The sequence below is a fragment of the Cervus canadensis genome, chromosome 3 (genome assembly GCF_019320065.1).
Source record: "Cervus canadensis isolate Bull #8, Minnesota chromosome 3, ASM1932006v1, whole genome shotgun sequence".
NCBI classification, from domain to species: domain Eukaryota; kingdom Metazoa; phylum Chordata; class Mammalia; order Artiodactyla; family Cervidae; genus Cervus; species Cervus canadensis.
In genome coordinates, this window is record NC_057388.1 from 21,865,569 (window position 1) to 21,889,984 (window position 24,416).

At 34.7% G+C, this 24,416-nt stretch overlaps 1 protein-coding gene across 2 annotated transcripts in view; it reads right to left on the reverse strand.

Annotated features, from left to right (window-relative positions):
* Positions 1-210: 210 nt before the first annotated feature.
* Positions 211-24,416, reverse strand: part of AGMO (alkylglycerol monooxygenase) — a 373,859-nt gene continuing 349,653 nt past the window's right edge. For both annotated transcript variants that reach the window (XM_043462759.1, XM_043462757.1), the window contains one exon: positions 211-1,081. In XM_043462759.1, coding sequence (XP_043318694.1) covers positions 1,007-1,081 — 75 coding nt within the window. In that variant the 3' untranslated portion in view covers positions 211-1,006. The remainder of the gene's footprint in view (positions 1,082-24,416) is intronic.

The window sequence follows — 24,416 nt, forward strand, 5'->3', positions numbered from 1 at the left end:
GGTGATCTCTAAGGACCTAAAGGGGTGGGATGAGGAATGTGGGAGGGAGTTTCAAGAGGGAAGGGGTATATACATACTCAGAGCTGATTTGCATTGCTGATTTGCATAGAAACCCATACAACTTTGTAAAGATATTATCCTTCAATATAGAAAAAAAAAATTAAACAACAACAAAAAAATCTAAGAAATACTAGAAGAAGGAAAGTTTGAACCATTTCCTGTTTATCTCTGTCAGTTACCTCCTAACGAAACACATGGCAAATTTTTACAATTCCCATGAAAAATGTACACAGAATGGGGCTGTACACAGAACTGCACCTGGGGCAATTTTATTTAGAGAGTCTTATTAATATGATTGTGAGACAATTTAAAATAATGCAGAAATACTCCACACCCCTCAATCTGCCAGATTAAATTGACCAAACATATTATACATATGCATCACAAATAATCTGTTGAATAAATGAATTCTGACAAATCCTCTTCATTTTCATGTCGGTGATTTCATTTTCATGTCGGTGATGTCATTTTGTGTAAAGTTACTCCTTACGTTATATGGCTTTCAAAGGTAAACCTAGCCTTAGGCAGACAACTCATGTAATACATCTTTATGACAACAAATATGTTTCCAAGCACAATTTTAGCAGAGAGCAAGTGAAAAATTGTCAAACCAATGAAAATAAAATCTTCATTCTTTCAGCTGTTTTGAAGTTTTATTACTTCTTCTCATACTCATTGGCTTAGATGTTATCAGTGTACATAATGTCATTCTATTTGACATCATTTTCTTTCCACCCTAGCAATAAAGTAACTGCAGCTGACTTTAATTTTAATAGAGAATGATAAATGTGAAAAGGAAGCAAGAGTATATAGATGTTATCTACCTTTCATTAGAAAAACTGTTCATACAATCATTATATAAGACAATTATATTTCCATAGACAGTAGTAACATATTACAATTATGGACAAATGATTAAAACAAGAGAATTGGGTACAAACGTAGGTTATCTCCAAGGGTCTGAGACAAGTTGCTTCACACTCCTTACTCCCCAGAAAGCAATGCAGATGGAAAAAAAAATCTGAAGAAATAAAACACAGAGAGGAAGAACAATTAAAATGGATTCAACACTTCAGTTCAACTGAGTTAGAAATACTTTTCTAGGGGAAAGTGAATACACATAATTTAAGCAATTAAATTATTCAGATTGAAGCTAGCAGTTGTTCAGTGATAGAATTTAGCCAATCCAGCTCAAAACATATTATATGAAGAGTAGGGTTAAAAAGTTTTGTTTCTGTGGCTTAAAAAAAATACCCTCACAGTTCTGGGTCATTTCTAGGGATGAGGCTATAAAATTAGTGAATGAAACAGAACTGTCTTCTAGCATTTGCAACATGCAACATACTGCATGTTGTTTGTATTGTACTAAACAACCTCATTATTTATATAGTTTAAGAAGCCTTTGGAAAAGGAGAAATAAAAATGTTATTAAGAAGTCATTCCTCTCTGAGGCAATGTGGCCTACCATATCATGAACTTCACCCAACATGAATTAAATTCTAAAGACTGCTGACTTAACTTTTTAGTCTCTTGATCTTACCATATATAAAACTGTAACTGCAAAATTCTCTTTAAAATTTAAGAAATTGCTGAATCACGATAAGCAGCCATCAGAGTTCACTGAGTTTATTCCTTTTGCTTTCAAGTGACACCACACATTCCCAATAAATCATCAAAATTTAGCCAAATAAAATTGTTGAGTTCTTATAATCCTAGCAAGAATAATTCAGCCATCCTCAGTAAGAATTCACAGGTTGCAGAATTTCTCACTGTGTGTCATCTAAATGCCATAATGACCCAAACACACAGTTCTTTGACTCTTCTTGAGGTAACATCTAGGCACTAGTCATAGTCCTTACACCTCGGAGGTTTCCAAAGTCAACCTTTCCCTTTATCTATGCATTAAATTAAGCTATATGATTACTTTCACGATCCCCATTTTAGGTGTTATTAGAGTGATGATGAAAAATGTTTAAACAGTTGGGGACATGTGGATAGCTGTGAAAGTTTCTCAATATTTTCTTTTATTGTGTAAACTTCTTCAAAAGATTAAAATATGACCCTGTGCCTCTTCCCTAAAAGATCACTATTACAGAAAGATCCAGTAAAATGCATACAAAGAAACATGTTTAAGTAAAAAGATGAAGGCATGGGGAATGGTTGGGGTTACAGACTAAAATGAAGCCAAGGCCGTTAGCTGAGTCCAGTCATGCAGTCACAGAAAATACCTTGAACTGCTGTGATTTTGCTATTAAAGCCTGGATATGAAAATAACAACAAGAGCTGCTTAAACCTGGATATTTAGATTAGATGGATAATTAGATTATAGGTCGTTCAGTTTCATATGAACCTTCTTTTTCTTGCAGAACCATTATGCTTCATATTAACTAATGCGATAGTTTTATTCAAATCCATGTGTTACTTCCAGCCTATAACATCAACAGTATAAAAAAATGTAGCAAGAATAAAATAAAAAGTTATATTGAGGCAGGCGTTAAGAATAACATTAACATTCTGGAGTTGCCTCAGAAATCAAATGCAGTTTATTTAAAGGCTGGTTTTTATTTTGTTTCTTTTGACTGTGATTCAAGTAAAATGACCTCATGGGATTTCTCAAGGTGGTACCAAGTAAAGAAATATCAAGAAAAGGAAGTATTTGTGAAAGGTAGTAGACTGCACAGTGAATAACATTTATATACGAATATGGGTCAGTGCTGACAGAGGGATAGCCGAGAAGACAGCCTTCAAATGGAACAGAGATGATAAATCTATGATATCAGTGTAAATAGTTTAATTTAGGTACACAATATTAATTGAGCAACTTGTGCTGGGCAAGGCACTGGGATCTGAAATATATTTGGCAGTAAAAGTTTTCATTGGTTTTGAATCTAGTGCCTAGGGTCACACGGATTATTTCATTGGTTGAAGTCTAGGGAGTATGATTTCAGTGAAATCTGTAAAACTGTATGTACAATTTTGTGTCTGTCATAATTCTTCTAGTCCCTACTCCCTACCAGATAGATGATCTGTACTTTCATCTTGGGTCTCTGAACATTAAGAACTTTTGATCTAACAAGAGAATGAAAAAGATTATAATTTAGTACACGCCTTTGCTGTTAATTCACTACCTCTCAACTATATCTTTCTACTTTTGAAACTATAATTCCAGTCCTACTTTCTTAAGGAGCTGTCCTAACTGAAACACAGGGATCTTGTCTTTTCCAATTAACCAAAGTCCTTTTAGGGCTTTCCTGGTGGCTCAGATGGTAAAGAATCTGCTTGTAATGAGGGAGACCTGGGTTCGATCCCTGGGTTGGGAAGATCTCCTGGAGAAGGGAATGCCAACTCACTCCAGTATTCTTGCCTGGAGAATTCCATGGGCAGAGGAGCCTGGCAGGCTACAGTCCAAGGGGTCACAAAGAGTTGGATACAACTGAGCTTCTTACCAAAAAAATGCAATGTTGCACAGTTTGTGGTTTTATTTTCTGTTTTTGCTTTCCTATTTTTTTTTCAGGCCCCTATGTGTTACCCCTCCAAATAGATGGAGAAGAAAAGCTAATGAAGAAAGGGATCAGATTCACATTTAAGATTAATGTGCAATGAGACCCTTGCTTATGCTGGGCACTGTCTTAGGTGCCTTTATTAGATTATAATGCTTTATTTTCATGGCAAACTTGGAGAATTAGCAAACAGTTTGTTGGTGAGCAATGGGAACTCATAATTTATGTGTTTTACCGAAGAGTAAATATTAAATATAAGAATATTAATCATGAAATATTAAATATCGGAACTGGCATGATATTTTTTGTTTACTTAATGAACTCCAGAAAATCAAACTACACATCCTGGAAAATTAGTTCAGTGAATGTGTACATCAATAATGAATTCATTTTCTCTTTTTGTAATCACCTATATATTTGGCCAGTAACTACTGGATTTCTAAGACCTCTTCACAATCAATATTTCATGCATAAAGTAGGGTTTTTTTTTTATATATAATGAAATCCAAATTGGCACAGGATCATAGAAAGTAAACACAATGAATAGGTCCTTCTCAAAATATCCATGACTGAACTAGACAACCTGCTTTATTAGAAAATAGTTAAGTAAGAAAACACTGATTTGCTTTTATATTTTTCAATGTATTTATATATATAATAGATCTAAACATGTATTTCATATATAATTTTAACATGGAAAATTACTTAACATGGACTCAGTATGATCACTTGATTACTACAGTCATTTCATTTAAAATTTTCCCTCATCCAACCTTTCTCTCAATTTCTGTATTAGGCTGTTCCTTTTAGTTCTCTATATTTGATCAGGTTAAAGGTGTCATTCAAGATAAAATATTCATTAAAATATTTCTCAATCAACTATTTGTACAATGAAGGCAGGAGAATCACTACTTAGGCTAGTGTAAGAGTAAGTGACAACCATAGCATTTTTTTTTTTAACAATATTCTTCCCTAATCTCTAGATATGATGTTTCCGGATACATAAACAAACTCAGTGAACACTTATTTTACTCTAGGTCTGGGCAGGTCCCATGATTTTAACAGCTGGATTCAAAATATGAAACAGAGGAAGTTCACTCTTGGTGTCAAGCCCTCCCCATGTAACACATCATTAGTGGCCCTTGTCTTCAGGCTATTTCCTTGACTTCCCAGATCCCTGGACTCTGATGCTTGATCTTTGGCCTGTACAGATGCTCTCCACATTTTCTCCACCCCTTTCCCAAAAGTTCATCATCTGGCAGGTGGCTAATCTGAGCCATTAATCTATAATAAAATGTCAGTGGGAACTGACATGTCATTGTGCTGCTCCTCCCTGTTAGATAGAGACCTTGTTAAAAATGGAGCAAATCCAGCATCTAATTTTTTTTAACGTTTAAAAATTGAAATACAGTTAATTTACAATGTTGTTCTAATTTCAGGTATACAGCAAAGTGATTCAGTTATACACATATATATATCTTCTTTTTCAGATTCTTTTCCATTATAGGTTATTACAAGATACCTGGTATAGTTCCCTGTGCTATATAGTTGGTCATTGTTGGTTATCTATTTTATATTTAGTAGTGTATATATGTTAATCTTAAACTCCTAATTTCTCTCTCATCCCTCCCCTTTATCCTCTTTGGTAACCATATATTTTTTTCTATGTCTGTGAGTCTATTTCTGTTTCATAAATAAGTTTATTTGTGTTTTATTTTTAGATTCCACAGATAAATGATATCATATAATAATATTTGTCTTACTTCACTTAATAAGGTACTCTTTAGGTTCATCCATGTTGCTGCAAATAGTATGATCTCACTTTTTTATGCAGAGTAATATTCTATTGCCTTCAAACTGTGGTATTGGAGAAGACTCTTCAAAGTCCCTTGGACAGCAAGGAGATCAAACCAGTCAATCTTAAGGGAAATCAGCCCTGAATATTCATTGGAGGGACTGATGATGAAGCTGAAGCTCCAAAACTTTGGTCATCTGATGCGAACAGCTGACTCATTGGAAAGATCCCTGATGCTGGGAAAGATTGAACGTAGGAGAAGAGGTGTCAGAGGATGGGATGGCTGGATGGCATCACAGATGCAATGGACATGAACTTGGGCAAACTTTTGAAGATGGTGAGGGACAGGGAGGCCTGGCTTGCTGCAGTCCATGGAGTCACAATGAGTTGGACACAAATGGGCGACTGAACAACAATAATATTCTATTGTATATATGTACCTCATCTTCCTTATGCATTAATCTGTCAATGGAAATTTAGGTTGCTTCTCTATCTTGGATACTGTAAACAGTGCTCCTGAAAATTGGCATGTTTTTGAATTATGGTTTTCTCTAGATATACACCCAAGAGTGGGATTGCAGGATCATATGGTAATACTATTTTTAGTTTTGTAAAGGAACCTCCATAATGTTCTTCATAGTGGCTGCACCAATTTACATTCTCACCAACTGTGTATAAAAGGAAATTATTAGTTGCCCAGTCATTTCCAATGCTTTGCAATCACATGGACTGTAGCCTACCAATCTCCTCTGTCCATGGAATTCTCTAGGCAAGAATACTGAAGTGGGTTGCCATTCCCTTCTCCAGGAAATCTTCCCAATCCAGGAATCAAACCCAGGCAGATTCTTTACTGACTGAGCCATCAGGGAAGCCCAACAGTGAAGAAGGGTTCCTTTTTATCCACACCCTCTCCAACATTTATTTGTAGATATTTTAATGATGGCCGTTCTCACTGGTGTGAAGTGATACCTCATTTTAGTTTTGATTTGTATTTTTCTAATAATTAGGGATGTTGAGCATCTTTTCATGTGCTTGTTGTCTATCTGTTTGCCTTCTTTGGAAAAATGTCTGTTTAGGCCTTCTGTCCATTTTTGTTTGAGTTGTTTGTTTTTTTGGCTTTAGCTATATGAGCTGTTTCTATATTTTTGAAATCAATCCCTTATCAGTAGCATTGTTTGTAAATATTTTCTCTCACTCCATATGCCATCTCTTCATTCTGTTTGTAGACTAAATTTACTGTGCAAAAGCTTTAAGTTTAATTAGGTCCCATTTGTTTACTTTTGTTTTTGTTTCTATTACTCTAGGGGATGAATCCTCCCAAAAATACTACTGCAATTTATGTCAAAGAGTGTACCGCCTATGTTATTCTCTAGTAGTTTTATAGTATCCAGTCTTACATTTATGTCTTTAATACATTTTGAGTTTATTTTTATATAGGGTGTAAAAGAATGTCCTAATTTCATTATCTTACATGTAGCTGCCCAATTTTCCCAGCACCACTTTTTGAAGAGATAGTCTTTTCTCCATTGTATATTCTTGCATCTTTTATCATAGATTAATTGACCAGAAATGTCTAGGTTTATTTCTGGGTTTTCTATCTTGTTCCATTGATCTAAATGTCTGTTTGGGTCATATATGTTTGGCTATATATAATTAATGGGTCTAGATTAACCCATAATCTATATGCCTGTTTGTGTGCTAGTACCATACTGCTTCGATGCCTATAGCTTTGTAGTATGATCTGAAATCAGTACAGTATAATCTGTGTCAAATCTGCATGGAGCAAGTTTATAGGTGTTATTTTTTTCCAACAACAATTGTTCACTTCCTACCTCTGTATCACATTTTGGTAATTCTCACAAATTTCACACTTATTATTATTGTATTTGTTATGGTGATATTTGGTCTTTGATGGTACTACTATAACTCACTAAAGGTTTAGGTTATGGTTAGCATTTTCAGCAATAAAGCATTTTTAATTAAGGTATATAAAATTTTTAAAGACATGATTGAATTATACACCTAAGAAACTATAGTATACTGTAAACATAACTTATATGCAGTGGGAAACCAGAAAATTTGTGTAACTCAGTGCAGTATTCCTTTACTATGGTGTTCTGGAACCAAATCTGTAATATCTCCAAAGTATGATTGTACTTCACTGTGTACATTTTCAGCCAAATTTAGACCTCCATGTTGATTTCCTAAAATTCTTCTGGAATGAATGTGCCTATTTAGTATCACTAACAAATCACACCCTATAGAGTGAAGAGTATATTTTTATTTAAAAATTCTTTCTCTGATATTGATGAAGTCCATAAGATACAAGTTACCTGGCTATTTAACACAAGGGGAACAACCATAACAGCAGCAATTTCTTTTAAGGGAAACACATTAAACATACAGAAGTTTTACTGACTCATGTGAAGAAAAATAAAACCAATTCTTTGTTAAGTATAATTTTGAACAATATGTATTTTTTAAAGATGACTACTGTCTACTATATAGATAGGGATTTAAAATCAGACCTGAATGGATACAAAATATTTCTATTTCCTATGAATGCAAGAGAAGAAATAAACACAAACAGAACTAGAATCAAAAGTGAAGCCACATGTATTGAAGGTACTTCTGAAATGAAAACATTCAAATATATTGTTCAGTATTTTGTTCATACATAGGCTATACTGAGTCATATGGAGACAAACAAAAGGCTTTAAGAGAAATATTTCTAGACACTGCACCTTTTACTTGGAAGTCTTGTGTTCTGTTTTTATTTCTGTACTCTATATAAGGGAAAGTATAATCACAGCTACATTTAATATGAAGTCTTATAAAGATTCATTACTATTTAGACACTAAATCAAACAGTATAATTTTACATTTGCTTAAAAGTATATATTAATGTTATTAATTAAGGAATAACAATATGAAAAGAAAGTTCATGTGAATGTCCATGTACTAACAGTGGCTTATTTGAAAAGAATATATGTTTTCCTCAAACATTAAATATTTTCTGAAATTAATGTTTAAACAAGAGAATACACTAAACATACCACAATCATGTTTTTAAAAAGAAAACAAACACAAAATAAACAAAGTTTTAAAATAATTCAGCTGAACTCCAACACCAGAAAAATCAGGTATTTTATTATTTTTCTACTCAGTGGGGGGCAAAGATTCATGACCAAAAAAGTATGAAGTAATTTAGACAACAAATGCAGAATCTTTATTGCAACCATTTCTTCAGTTCCCCAGAGATAACTAACTCCTATTGTGTACAATAATTTATTCACTTCTTAAAATCTAAATTGCTCAAGAACTTGTTTCTCCTTTTCAGCAGGATATTCCTATAGAATATCCTATTGTTTACTCAGACCACCTTGGAGATATCACAATGACATTTGAAAGCCATAATATTAGTAAGAAGATTAGAGATCACTTAGAGGTCTCTAAAACCTACCTATAATTCAGAGAATATACTGGAAGACAGTTGGCATGAACTAGCTACCGTGTATACAAAACCATCTGGTGGAAGCTGAATAAACCATAATTAGCATAAAGTGAAAATAGATGCTGCATTTCCCAAAAACATCTGTGGACTTTTTCCTCTCTGAATTCAAAGTTATGAATAAAGTGTCTATATAGATATATTATTTTAAATATTTCCAGCATTACCAACCATTACTCTATGAGTCCGGCCATCTAGTAACATGGATTTTTAAGTCCCTGGTGGCTCAGACGGTAAAGAATCTGCCTACAATGCAGGAGATCCAGGTTTGATCCATGGGTCAGGAAGATCCCCTGGAGAAGTGAATAGCTACCCACTCCAGTATTCTAGCTTGGAGAATTCCATGGACAGAGGAGCCTGGCCAGCTGCCTGTCCATGGGGTCACAAAGAACTGGACATGACTAAGTGACTAACACTTTCACTTTCTTTGATTATTTACTACATTCTTATCTTTCCTTATATGCAATGATGCATCTTCAACTTACATTGATTTCCTAAATATTTTCTCTAAATTTTCTAAATATTTTAATACATATACTCTCAATATCCAGGCTTCCCTCTTCTCAGTTTTTTCCAGATTAGTTTTTTTGTTGAAGTTTTTCAAAAGGACAGGTACAAAGAAATACCCAACTTACCACAAGTAACACATAGAGGAAAATTAGACAACCAAAGTTGATAAGACATGACTTATACTCAAAGTATGATCAGAATACTTGCCTTGTCAAAACAGAAGCCTCACTTTATATTTTTCTAATGGTCCAAGTTCTTAATGATAATGATGAAATTTTATAAAATTTTCTTGAACTATGGTAAACAATATGGAGACATGAAGACAGGGTTATAATAAAGTCAAATTAATAACAGAACAGGTATCACTTGGAGAATGAATATTCAGATGAATGATGACCATTCTTTTGGGAAAACATCTTAGGAAAGATATATTTTGTGGATAGAGTCGTTTTACACTCATAACCTTCCTCTTACACTTATTATGGAGCTTCACATTTTTTTAAATTTTTTATGAATGTGAGAAGGGAAAAAATCAGGGCAATGAAAAATGTTAAGGATAGTCTGTTTTGGTTTCTAAAAAGTTGAGAATAAAACAAGAGTAGGAAAAATAAAGGAACTCAATGAACATTACCTAGTTTAACTCTGCACTGAGACATTTTTATGTATTAAAATTAGCAATGGGTAAACCATTAAAAATAACCTGATTCCTTGTAATGTGTGCTATGACTTCACTTTTTTAAAAAGTATAATCCAATGAATTTAAAAATTACTATTATAATTTTTACTTTTATATTTCTGCAAATAAGTCTAGTTACAACTAGAAATAAAACTTCAGTTTTCCCAAATATGCCTCACATTGGCATAAACTTGTTTGCCTCATACCTAGTATGTTTTGAAACTGAAGATTCTTGAATAAAATGTTGCTGGATTAATCATGGTCCTTAAGTGTCCTAACAGGACTCTCGTAATGCTAAAAAAAACATGATATTTTATCTAAAATTCAAAGTACCACACCTTTCTAGTGCCCTTTCTGACTACTAAAATGAAAAGTATTTACATGTTAAAATCAGAGCTTTGCTTCAACAAAAACTATCAAGAAAATCATATAGTCCTAATCCATCAAAATGCCATTTTCCTGGTAAATGAGAATTCCTTGCTATATAATCCTACCACAATAGCACATTGATTCTCAGTATATCCTGCGTAGCAGTGCTCCTGGCATTTCTCTGACATAAATCAACACATAAATAACTTTTAAAACTTGATGTACAAAAATTTGTATCTGGAAGAGAATATATTTGCGCCTGCAGAATATCATTCAACACTGCTCATCCAGGACTTTGACCCTACTGTTAAAAAAAAAAAAAGAAAAGCTCTTTGTACTTGCCTTCTATCTAGGAAACCAAACAAGTCTCTTAAAGAAATGAGTTCATTTGTGGGGAGGTGGGGGGTTGGTGGGAAATGCCATGTTTATAGAAATAATAGTGATGTCTGGTTTTAAAAACAGGACAGTATATCTTGGAAGGATATGTTTTGCAAAGATCCTTTTGTATTGTTTTTGCTTGTGTCAAAGGAACGATTAGAGCCTCAGTAAATGGGAACTTCCCAGAGTAGGCTAAATAGAAGGCCAACAGCTCACATATGGCTTGCAGCTTGGGGGAGTTTCTCTCAATGTTCTGCCAGAGATGGGACTGCCCAAATGCTTTCTCGCGTAAGTCCTAAGTCATAAACCGCATCCTCCTAGGCCAGCCATGCCAAAACTGGACCCAAGGGGATACAGAGTCTTGGCTGATGGGAAACAATGACTGCTTCCTAAGGAAGCCACAGCTGCTTTCCTGAGAGACACCCAGATGCCTGAATTTTTCCTTACTTTCCATTTCTGACTACCTGTTCTGGCAACAGTTCCAACAAAGGGTGAGGCAGGCAGCAGGCACCCAGCTGTTTTCAATAAGCCTTGGCAATGTAGGAGCTGATTACATAAACACGACAAGCATTCAAAGAGCATATTTTCTAGCTTTTAAGCTATAATAAAAATGGTGTGAGCCTGTACAAAAACCCTGCATCTTCTCTGCTCCAAATAGTGATAATGACAACAGCAATGCTGATGATGAGGATAATACTAATAGTGGCTTTAATTATGAAAGCAAGGATTATTAAAGGAAACATGATAACATGAGCTGCTGGGAAAGAGTTCAAATTATACGAGAGAATTGGAAAGATGTGAAATTTCCACATTACGGGGTTGGTCAATGTTTCTTTATGAAACAGCAAGGTCAAAATGTGCACTCAATTCACTTGATTTCTTAGTTTTTCCCACAACTCTGGGCAAAAAACAATCAGATGTTGCATTATCACCTAGGGTTCTCTTTATTTTAATATCAGGTCCAAAGACCAAGAGAAGATGTTGATTTACATTTTAATTTAAAATGAGTTTTCCTGGCTTAAAAAGTATAAATATAAATCTACTTCTTGGATATGACAGTTGAAAACTGAAAGGTTTAAATAACTCACTCATGCCTATAGTTCACATACACATACAGGCTTATTATTTTTTAATGTTTTCTGTATTTGAAATATTAGATCAAGAATCTATATGAACAATGTAAGAAGTGAATTGGAGTTTCAGTTATCTATATTTCTACATGACTGCTCAATTTCTGGTACAACAAAGTGATATCCCTGTTCCAAAGAACAGAATTGCATTTAATTTTTTTACCTTACACATTACTCATTTATTCTTACCTCATTAATTCACAAAAATGAATGTTTGGCTAGGCCAACTCTCTTCAATATATCTATTGGTCTAGCCATAATTTTCTTACCTCCAAGATGCACTATATATTCTTTGACATGGATTTTAAATTCGACTCTTTCAAAGAACAAATGTTACAGAATAAAAACAACAGAGGGAATGTTTTTCAAATTGTTCTAGAAAAAAATTTTTGGACAAAGTGACCACTTGTAAATCCAAAAACAAAGCTACTGACAGGAAATCTGAATATCAGGGATGAATGAGTGGAGGCTAAGAGTGATAAACCACATACACATTGGAATTAACTTGGGACATAAAGTGACCTTAGTCAAACCAGAACTCTGGAAAAAGAATAAGAAGATAGGGTTGTCTCAACTCAACACAAATTAATTTTACTCCAGAGTTTACTTAGAATTTCAGTTTCTGCCTCTATAAAATGGGAGGAATAGTGTCCCTAATTTTCATAAGATTATGGTGAATATTGATTCATTTTCTCTAGATTTTAAAGCTATATAAAGATACAAGATGACTGAAGTGTGTTAACTTTTGTGCTAAAAAGATTCAATAAATTAAAAATGAAAACAGAGTGAAAGATAAAGAGATAAAAATTATAGGCAGAATTTGGAACATTAGAGATTTTATAAATGCCAGCTCTGTGTCATTGATGGTCATAGTTAAAACAATGCTTTTAAAACTTGCATATAATAACTGCAAGTAGAGTAGGATTTCAGTGGGTAAGTACAATTATAGATTGATTATTGTCTAGAGTATTTCCATTATGTTTCTCATCCTGTAAGAGTATGGAAGTTCGATGTTCCTAATGAATTTTCATAACACCAACCTTCTGAACTATATATTTTAATGTCCTAAAGTGTCCTTAATTCTTTATTTAAAACAAAAGTATGGAAAAAGTAATAATTTTTAATGATTCTCCATCCCACACCTACTGCCAAACTACTGTTTTGATCCCTCATGTTCCATTAAATTTCCTTTGCATAGCTAAAACTGTGTCAAAATAGTTGGTTTTTTATATAGATGCTACCCAGAGGGATCCTGGGTAATATAATGGAAAATGTTTTTCTGAAAATTCTACAATAAATAAGTAATTCCATAATGGTGGCATTTCTTAGAATACATATTTTTGAGAAATGTTAAAAGATTATTTATTTAGTGCTAGGTGTGGCATCCATAAGAAATAGTAGTATGAGTCCTAGTTCAAAGGTGAATGTACATATAAAAAAATTACATGGAATCTGTCCCCATTGGGTACTATACAGTTCACAAATATTTATCACACTCTTGTTTTATGCCAGAACTCACTGGTGAGCAGTATAGGCCCTGAATTCATAGAACTTAGAACTTCATAGTTTTTCATGAACATACTTATTAAAGACTGGTGTATGTATGTGTATATATATCCATATCCCTGGAGGAGAAAATGTTAACCCACTCCAGTGTTCTTGCATGGAAAATCCCATGGACAGAGGAGCCTGGTAGACTACAGTCTGCAGGGTCACAAAGAGTTGGACACAACTGAGTGACTGAGCATATATATATATATATATATATATATATATATATGATGTGTGTGTGTATATATATGTATGTTATTTATAAATCTTCAGGTCAAATTTTCTTCACAATATTGAAGTTAAATATAAAATAAAAATGATTTACTAAAGCGAGGTCAACCACAGAGTTAATGTTAATTCACTCACTGGACAAGTTTTTTAATGCTGGTATGCCTAAGTAGCTTCACCTGAAGAGCATGGATAATCTTTCAGAGTTACTGGAGTAATTAAATTAATGTTAATATAACATTATTTACAAGTTTCATATGTGAAATGCTTCAACAAATGTCAATAGTTTAGTTGATATTATTGATTTGTTATCATCACTATTGATGTTTCTGCTGCTGCTCAGCCGTGTCTGACTCTTTGCGACACCCTGGCAAGGCTCCTCTGTCCATGGAATATTCCAGGCAAGACTACTGGAATGGGTTACTGTTTTCTCCTCTAGGGGGTCTTCCTGACCCAGGGACTGATCCTGCATCTCCTGCACTGCAGGTGGATTAGTGTTTTCCAAACTTTGTTTGAAAATACATCATAACAGTTATTCCCCCTCATTATATTTACCTTTACAATTTTTTACTTAAATCATTATCTGTGTATTCTAAGACATATAAAAACAAAATTTCTTTTCAAAGAAAGATAGGCTAAAACAACTATAAATAGAAATTATAATTTTTACTTCTTTCATTCCAATAGATCTTCTTATCCATTCACCTTAAAAAACTCCTATCATAAGGATAAAGAGCCTTCAACGTAGCAAAGTTTGATAACTTGGGAAAAACACAGGCCTGAGAGCCTTGAAACTTGGGTTCTTGTCCTTTCTGTCATAAAATGGTTGAGTCATTTTATTTTCTCAGGATATCTGTTCCTTTAGTTTCTTTTTCTGTTTAATGAAAGAATAAAAATAGAAAATCTCTAAAGTCTATTCTTAGTTCTATTGTCTGAAAAATAATAGAATTGGTCAAGACAATATTATAATGGTAGAAAGTTCACAGAATAGTTCCCCCAAATAATTAAATTTGCAATAAAAAGAACACAGTATTTCTTCATCTTGCCCTAATTACTGCCACAGTAAGGTAATTGAAATAACAGCAGAAATGACAGGGGAAAAAAAAACTTTTAAAAAATCATTCTTTACACATGTGGAATATGTGAAGAGACTGGCAAAGGATGGGAAACATGATTCCCAAATCGTGCATTTCTAAATATCAAGATCCCTAAGCTTCTTCCTGGACATAAGCTGACTTTCTGGCACTCTGATGCCTGCAGTTTAGAAAGTTAAGACCTGCTATATTCATCTTTGGAAAAATAACTTAGTGGACATCATCAAAAAGGTACAGAGAAGTAGCCGCAGCAGTGATTCCTAGAAAATTTGCAGAGGCATATACTGAAATAAAAACAAGTACTGGACAATTTTGATAGTTATTGGTAAATGATGAATTTTAAGGACAACAGTAATTTCAGAGGTAAATACTTTGCCTGTTTGTGTATATAGTCCAAGAAATAACAATCATATTTCAGGAAAGCTGAGGTGGGGGAAAAAATGAAGTTTCACCATTAATGTATTCTCTAGGTCATTTTACTAAATGAAGCTTTCAAAATTTTAATTTTTACCTAGCCCTTAATTCAGGGTCAGTTGTTTCTCAAGTGAGAAAGAAAGATGAGAAGGGATGGGGGAAGAGAGATTATTACTTGAATTCATTAAAACAGATGAATGGATACAGAAATTGTGGTACATACATACAATGGAATATTACTCAGCTATAAGAAAGAACGCATTTATGTCAGTCCGAATGAGGTGGATGCACCTAGAGTTTATTATACAGAGTGAAGTAAGACAGAAAGACAAATATTGTGTATTAACACATGCATATGGAATCTGCAAGGAGATCCAACCAGTCCATCCTAAAGGAGATCAGTCCTGGGTGTTCATTGGAAGGACTGATGCTGAAGCTGAAACTCCAATACTTTGGCCACCTCATGCGAAGAGTTGACTCATTGGAAAAGACCCTGATGCTGGGAGGGATTGGGGGCAGGAGGAGAAGGGGACGACAGAGGATGAGATGGCTGGATGGCATCACCGACTCGATGGACATGAGTTTGAGTAAACTCTGGGAGTTGGTGATGGACAGGGAAGCCTGGCGTGCTGTGATTCATGGGGTCACAAAGAGTCAGACACGACTGAGTGACTGAACTGAACTGAACTGAACTGATGGAATCTAGAAAGATGTTACTGTTGAACATATCTGCAGGGCAGCAATGGAGAAATAGACATAGAGAACAGACTTGTGGACGGGGAAGGAGAGAGTGGGACAAATTGAGAGAGTAGCATGGAAACATATACATTACCATATGTGAAACATATAGCAAGTGGAAATTTGCCGTGTGACACAGGGAACCAAACCCAGAGCTCTGACAACCTAGAGGGGCGCGATGGGGTGGGAGATGGGAGGGAGGCTCAGGAGGGAGGGACATATGTATACCGGTGACTAATTCATGTTGACGTATGGCAGAGACCAACACAATATTGTAAAGCAATTATCCTCCAATAAGAAAGAAAAGAAAAAAAGACACCAATATTATAAAAATTCTGGGGGAAATTTATAACCAATATAAGATATTGAATAAAGGAATAAATATACCCTAGTACAGTATGAGTTTTCAGAAAGCATCTTTGTAGCTATAAATGTGTTTATAATTATGCCAAAAGGTATATTTTCTGGATTCTGGGGAAATGTGTTAATAATTTTCATAAATAAGTAAAGGCAAGTGGAACCTCTTTGGTTAGCTTCTGAAGTTAGCACATGCAACAAAAGTTGTACAGAGTTTAAAATTACCCTAGGAATTCCCTGAAATAACCCATATAGTATAATACACATGGTGTTATGTACACAAACCCTTTATGGTAATTCCTTCACGCACTCAAGTTTGAGAACCCTTGTGCTACTGAAGAGAGTAATCAAAGGAAAGTATGTAGATGTCTGATAATCTAAACCAATCTTGCCGTTTGATTAAGTGGAAAACTTAGCAGGAAAAAAAGAAAAGAAAAGAAAAGACAAGAGGGAGGGAAGGAAAAAGGAAGGAAGGAAATGGATAATAAGCTCTAAATTGTTTTCTGGTTATCTGTAAAGTTTATTCCTTTTTAACATTGAATCTCTACTACTGTAGTAATACATATTCGATGAATGTGTTTACTTTTGTGAGGATTAAATATATCGGAGTTCATCTCGGATTTAGCATTAAATTCCAAATTCTGAGAGCAGCACACATGTACATATGATGTTACTCATCTTTACCTTAATATGCAGGGGAATATTCAGCTTGACTTCTTTGGAATAAAAAATTTTGTTTTAAAATGATGTTTTAACTGGTGGCTTAGATAGTAAATAGTCTGCCGGCAATGCAAGAGACCTGGGTTTGATCCCTGGGTTAGGAAGCTCTCCTGGAGAAGAAAATGAAAACCCACTCTGGTATCCTTGCCTGGAGTATCCCATGGACAGAGGAGCCTGGTGGGCTACAGTCACAAGAATCTGTACATGACCTGAGCAACTAACACTTTACTTGCCCTCAACTTTTAGCGTTCTATGGATAGATCAACTAAACAGAAAATTAACAAGGAAACACAAACTTTAAATGACACAATGGGCCAGCTAGACATAAATGATATCTATAGGACATGTTACCCCAAAACAATCAACTTCACCTTTTTCTCAAGTGCACACAGAACCTTCTCCAGAATAGATCACATCCTGGGCCATAAATCTAGTCTTGGTAAATTCAAAAAAATTGAAATCATTCCAATCATCTTTTCTGACCACAGTGCAGTAAGATTAGATCTCAATTACAGGAAAAAAATTGTTAAAAATTCAAACATATGGAGGCTAGATAACACTGCTATTTCTAACTGCATCTTTGATAGCAGCGATCATTTAAGACCTATGAAGGCAGAAGTTTTATTTCAAACATTCACATGAATAAATCCAATTCAAATTCTGTTACAGTGTGACATGTATCCACTCTCTGTTATGAGCTAACTAATTTTAGGTTGGAATATTATCTTTTTCTTTACCTAATTATGTTCTTCTACATTAAATCAGTCTATCACAGGGTATTTAGCATAGGGATTTCCCTTGTTATAAAGCTGGAATTATAGAGAGAAACTTCACAGAAGCTCATGATGAGATGACTTATCATGACCCTTGAGAACTGCACCAGGATGGATATCGATGGAAGTGCATTATAATTGACTCAGTTTTTCTATGCTGTTATCAGTAGAAAACACATATATTCAGAAATGTTACTTTTCTTTCTTTTTCCTTTTTTTCTTTTTTTTCTTTGCTGTGGTGAAGTTGAGCTACAAGCTCCCAGAGGACCTGAAGTCTCAACACAGCTTGGGTTGTGGACTGGATTTCTCCCACATGAGTTTGGTGGCCGGGTCAGTCAGAATGATATTAGTACATTTAATTTTCAAAACACACAGTGGAACAGATGTGTTTTATAGGGGCTGCAAAACAAAGTTCAGAAATAAGGGGGCCTGGGTAATGTTCTGATACAATATGGTAAGAGATCACTGTATGAAACTAATTCTTGCCGATAATCATAACTTGTCTCTGTGAAAACTAGCTTATAATATTTGTGTATAGAACTGTGGAGAATATCAAAGCTACCAAGATTTGAAACAGTGCAGCAGGAGCTCCAGAACTTTATGTAAATTAACCCCACAACATGGAAGACATTAACTTGAGGGTTTCAGGAATTTGGAACTCAGAATGCTTGGGATGTGGGTTTAATTGAAACACGGCCTTATATGACAATCAGTTTTTCTCTGGAGACGGGATTTTTTTTAAGGTGCATGCAAACGTCTAATTGAGCATTGACATATTACATCATAGTGATACATTTTAAACAACCCATATCTGCTTCACAGTATTTATTTCACTAAAATACCACTGGATATTTAAAGATTCCTCCTTTTGAGTCCAACCATCTGAATAAATGAACAGTACACGGAGGTGAGCCAGTCAACTCTCAGATGGGGCCAGGCCTCAAAGACTCACACATACACAAAGCAGTTCTTCTGGAAAAAACGTTTCTGGGTTTTCAACATAAATCAGGGTCAACACATAATACAATCATGCTCTAGTACATTTAGAAGCTGGAAAACAGTCTAACTAGGACAGTGATGCTTCCAGCAAACCTTCAGGCCAAATAGCAATCAGAGAATTCATGGCTCTGTGCTCATACCCCATCTCTGTTCAAGTCTATGAAGGGGTTGCCTGTTCTCATAGGGAAATTTTAAAGGGGAGTTAGAAAACTAAACTTTCTCCATGGCTATGATTTTAATGGATTTCTTTTTCTTTTATTCTTTTCCTCTTCTTCTCATTTCTTTTTTTCAAGTGTAGCCACAAATGTACAGATCTACTTGTGAGTAATACTAAATTCCAGCAGTCTTGATTTTCATACCATAGCAATTATATTTTTATGGTAAAGGAATAAGCCAAACCTTCTGAGTGAAATTTTATATGTATTACATATAGATAGGAATAAAATGAAATAAAATATAAAATTTTATAATTGTAAAAAGTTAGTCTAACACAAAAAATACCACTTGATCAAATTGCACATTGGATTAAGAATACGTCAGATGAAATCAAGTATACTATTGTTTTCTGCTGCTCAGTCACTCAGCTGTGTCCAACTCTTTGTGACCCCATGGACTGTAGCCTGCCAGGCTCCCCTGTCCCTGGGATTCTCCAGGCAAGAATACTGCAGTGGGTTGCCATTTCCTTCTCCAGGAGATCTTTCTGACCCAGGGATCAAATCCATGTCTCCTGCAAGCTCCTACATTGCAGGCAGATACTTTACCACTGAGCCACCAGAGAAGCCCATAATATTGTTTATGTTCTTTTTATATAAAACAAAAAACTAAGAGTTACTTATTGCATGGCAGAGTTGGAAGTTCTAGGATCAACAGACTAATACACATCTATAGGGCATGCATAACATTCCTAGTACCTATCTAGGAACGTAATGCATGCAATATAGGTACTAGAACTAACGTGATAGAGAAAGAAGATAAAACAACATGATCCAACAATTCCACTTCCAGTAATATATCATATCAAAGGAAATTAACTAATTATTTCAGAAAGATATCTGCACTCCCGTTCACTGAAGCCTCACAATAGCCAAGATATGGAAATAATCTAAGTGCTCACTGACAGAAGAATGGACAAAGAAAATATGATAAATTATTCAGCCAAAAATTTGAGAAAATCCTACTACTTGTGACAACATGTATGGATACATCCTGAAGGTATTATGCTAATTGAAATGTCAGACATAGAAAGACCAATATTGCATGATATCACTTACATGTGAAACCCAAGAAAAAAGAAAGGAAGTTGAACTGAAAGAAAAATAGAATAGAAATGTGGTTGCCAGTAGGAGATGGGTTAGAAAATGAATGAACAAGGAGATGTTAGTGAAACGGTACAAACTTACAGGTATAAGATGAATAAGATTTGAGGATCTAATGTGTAACATAGTGACTATAGTTGATAACTATAAAAATTTTCATTCTAAGTTTGGTTAGTGTTAAATCAAGGATTTTTTCCCCATATTTCTGAAAAATTATAGCTTACAAGTATTTTTTAATTAAAAAGAGGAAGCTAATGAGACCCATAAATGTTCAGGATAAGTTCAAAGTAGAAATGATGTTCCCCTGGGCCTGAGCAGTGGACTGGACTTGGGGTGGAGAGAAAGAGAAGTAACACAATTGAAACAAGGGGTCCACGGTCATCCTTGCTGGAGAGGGAGCTAGCCTGACTCTCTTTGAACTTATTTGAGAGTGAAAGAAATTTGAAAAAGAAGTCTTTCTATGGGGGCTTTTCAAAACCATACTGAAGAATAGATAACTCATTGGATGACTTTGTAGGAGAATACCATTACAAAAGTATGAGGTACATGAGATAAATTGAGTAGGAGATCATTCAAATCAGGAAAATCTGGTAGAATCATGTGTAGTACAAGAAAGACTGATATAGGTTTATTAACTTTTGCTCAAGTTTGATTACATTCATGCATGGGTTATCAATGCAATATTCATCAACCTTCATCAGGCTATTTCTACTCATATGAGATTTGTATGGGACTAGTTAATACAGATCACTGCACAGACAATGACAATAGAGGATGCTGTGTGTATTGGGGCCACAAAACACAGTCCGGGAGATCAAGGCATGTCTTGAAAGAAGGAAGTGCCTGGAACATATTACTTCCTCAACTAACTCTTTATAAAGGAGTGATGGCACGATTAAACAAAATGCTCTTTAAACATCAGAGATAAAGGGGAGTTTGCCAGTGGGAAAAAGAAGGGAAAACTGGGGGTCCAGAGACATGAATCCAGGGAGAAAAAAAGACCACTCCCTGAAAGAATTCAGAGACATTCAGGGAGGTCTAACCCTCAAAGTGCAGGAAAAGTGTAGAGAGAGGTAAGGTTTGCCTAAGACAGGGAAGGCAACTGAGGGACTTTCATCATGAAGTAATAGGATTCTCTTTCTTCTGCAGCACCCGGCTGTGGTGTGGAGGGTAATGGCTGGCACACTGTGGGAGAGACCTGTTAGGATGCTGTCTCCATAAGCTGATGATGACAGTGGCCAGAACTAGAATAGTTTTGGCTGTGGGGATAGAGAGATAAAATATGGATGTAAAGGATTATAGGGGATTTAACTATGAGAGTGAATGAGTTCCCCAAGGAATCAATACATAAGAAAATATTTTTATACTCTCCTGATAATCCCTTGGTATATTTTCAGAAAAACCAGACAGTTTATTACTTACTTCCTAAATATACCCTGGATCTTTCCTATTGTCCTGCTCTCCTCATACTCTCTTCTAATTCTCTTCTCTTCCAACCCCATTTCTCTAAATCTCACCCATTCTTCAAGGTGTGCTTCAGTGTTACTTCCTTCATGGAATCTTCCATAATCTCACTCAACTCCTCTAAACCTCTAGATTTTCCACTTTTGTTTCTTTTACTGCTTTTACTACATATTGCCTGCAGAGATGGCTACGGAATATCTTATGCAGCAACCCAGAAAAAAAGATCCAATTCAATCTGTTTCCCTCTAAAGCACTTGATGTACTATTTTAAGCATACCAAAGTTAGTCTTTACATGTAATACAATGTATGTAATAAATAATATATTGTATCCATCTGGAAGGGCTTCCCTGGTGGCTCAATCAGTAAACAATCTGCCTGCGATGCCAGAGACCTGGGGTTCCATCCCTGGGTTGGGAAGATCCCCTGGAGGAAGGCATGGCAACCCACTCTAGTATTCTTGCCTGGAGAATCCCCATGGACAGAGGAACCTGGTGGCTAGTCTGTGGGGTTGCAAAGTGTTGGACATGACTGAGCAACTAAGCACATCAGTCTAGAAATGTTACATTAAGTGTGAATTTGCAACTATTTCTGTAGAAAATTAACCTCATTTTAAAACTATTTAAGTTCTAGAACTGATTGTAAAAACCAAGTCTAGAACTCATTATTAATTGATTTCAATGCATCTGATTATTATTATTATTAACTTCATCATATATGGCTCTTAACACATGTCCCTTAAAATAAATACAATTAATCTAATTTTCAATAAAGTAGGTTTCCAAAGTGATCAGTAGGCTTATACTGATGCTATTTTTGTTAATGATATTCATAAATTTTATAAAACAATGAAAACCATAAAAGTATTCATTAAATTTGGTAGAAGAGGAAAAACAAAATCAAGATATTAGAATTTTTCACAATTCAGTTTCCTTTTACATCCCTCAAAGATTAGAAAGAGAGAGAGGCAAATTGGATAAACTTATTTTAAATTTTTCTGAATCAGTGTGCCTCTTTGGTACTGGGCCAATAGAAAATGTAGAAGAATCATTTGGCCCCTATCTGGCTTCTGGATATTGAGGACATGTGTGCCGGATCAGAGTTACAGGGTGATTTCCATGAATCTATTCCAACCCTTTTGGAATTAAAGTCCATCTGTCAGTTCCTTGAGCCAGAGCTCAGCTTTTTAAAGTCATCTATCAAAACTCTGGAAACTGGCTGATAATGCTGACTTCTGCAGAGGTGACTTTCATGAACTAACTCTACCTACATCATAATCACAGAAAGAGAGTGGGGAAAAATGACATGATTTTTTAAAAAATTGCTCCTGGCTTTTTTCTTTGAATTCTTTATTTCCCTCACTGAGACAAAGGGCAAATAGTGGCAACCATATGCATAATTCTCTTTCCCCCTGAAAAATCAAATACAGAGTCGTGATTTCTCAGCAGTCAAGTCTGATATTTTTTCATCTTTCTGATGAGCTGGATATACTACTTTGCTTTTGTTTGCAGACATAATGGAAATAAACTGTAGAATTCCTTTTAAAGAGAATAAACACATGGGAGCTCTTTTGAAAAAAAACTATTGTGTGGTTGAATGCTAAACATGCCACTCATAAAATTAAATTTAAAATTTGCTTCCTTCAAGGAACACCCACTTACTCTCCTGGAGAAAAATTCTACATAAGGAACACAGTTTTATCTCTCTTCCAATATCTATCAATTACCCATTTATTGCTAGACACATGTTAAGCAGTTTATCAATTTCATAACAATTTCTATCAATTTAAAAGTCAAAAACTCTCAGTGTTCATATAGCAAGACCTTCTTTACCTTCAAATTATCTCAAAATTTACAAAGAAGAAGTAAAAAACTTAAATAATGATTTTATGATTAGATATTGCATTTGGAGAATAAAATCTCTAATCTTCCCCATCATTGTTCTTTGAAATATTTTGGTATAAAATGCTATCTTTGGAGGAGAAGGCAAGATATAAGCTTCAAATTGGTCTACTTTGCTATGCTTCATTCACTCTATTAAAGCATTTTGGAATGAATAGTATTTCTGTTATGAATACAACTATTCTGAGCAGTATCTGATAACAGTAGTTTTGGTGAGGTTACTCACAATTTGGTGATCAATTTAACTAACTAGTTTACAGATCTCTGAAATGTAGCCTCAAATTTGATTCTGGAAATCAGATAGCAAACTTAGACAAAGGCTAAAAATATTTTAAAAATAAAACAGAGGAAAAAAAAAGAAAATGTGTGTGTGTATGAGAGAGAAACAGACAGAGAGTATATGAATGAATGGAAATTTGGTGATTTTTAACATTCACCCAAATAGTCCCTTAAAGTCAGAGCCTTTTTCTGTGTAAGCCCCCTTCTGCAACTTATTTGACTAATGATTAGAAATGTTCAGTAGTTTTAACAACCCTACTTGGATATTTGGTTACAGAGCAAATTGCTACATCTATCAACTTATCCTTTAATTGTTTAAATGAATAATAATTTCCACATCTTCTTAATAATGAAATTTTAAACCTACAAAAATGGCAACAATATACCACAGGCATCTCTATATTTTTACCTCTACTTACACTTGGCCATATATGCTTTCTCTCATGTCTATCCCCCTCTCTCTTTCTAAACACTTTTTTACCATTTGAAATTGTAATAGCAAGAAATCTTACACCTATATACTTTAGTATGTGTTTCCTAGAAACAAGGACTTTGTTCTACATAATTACAAAATTATCGCCACATGCAAAGAATTTAAACTGATAAAATAATTACAATATGCATTCATATTTCTTCAAATGTCTCCAAATATGCA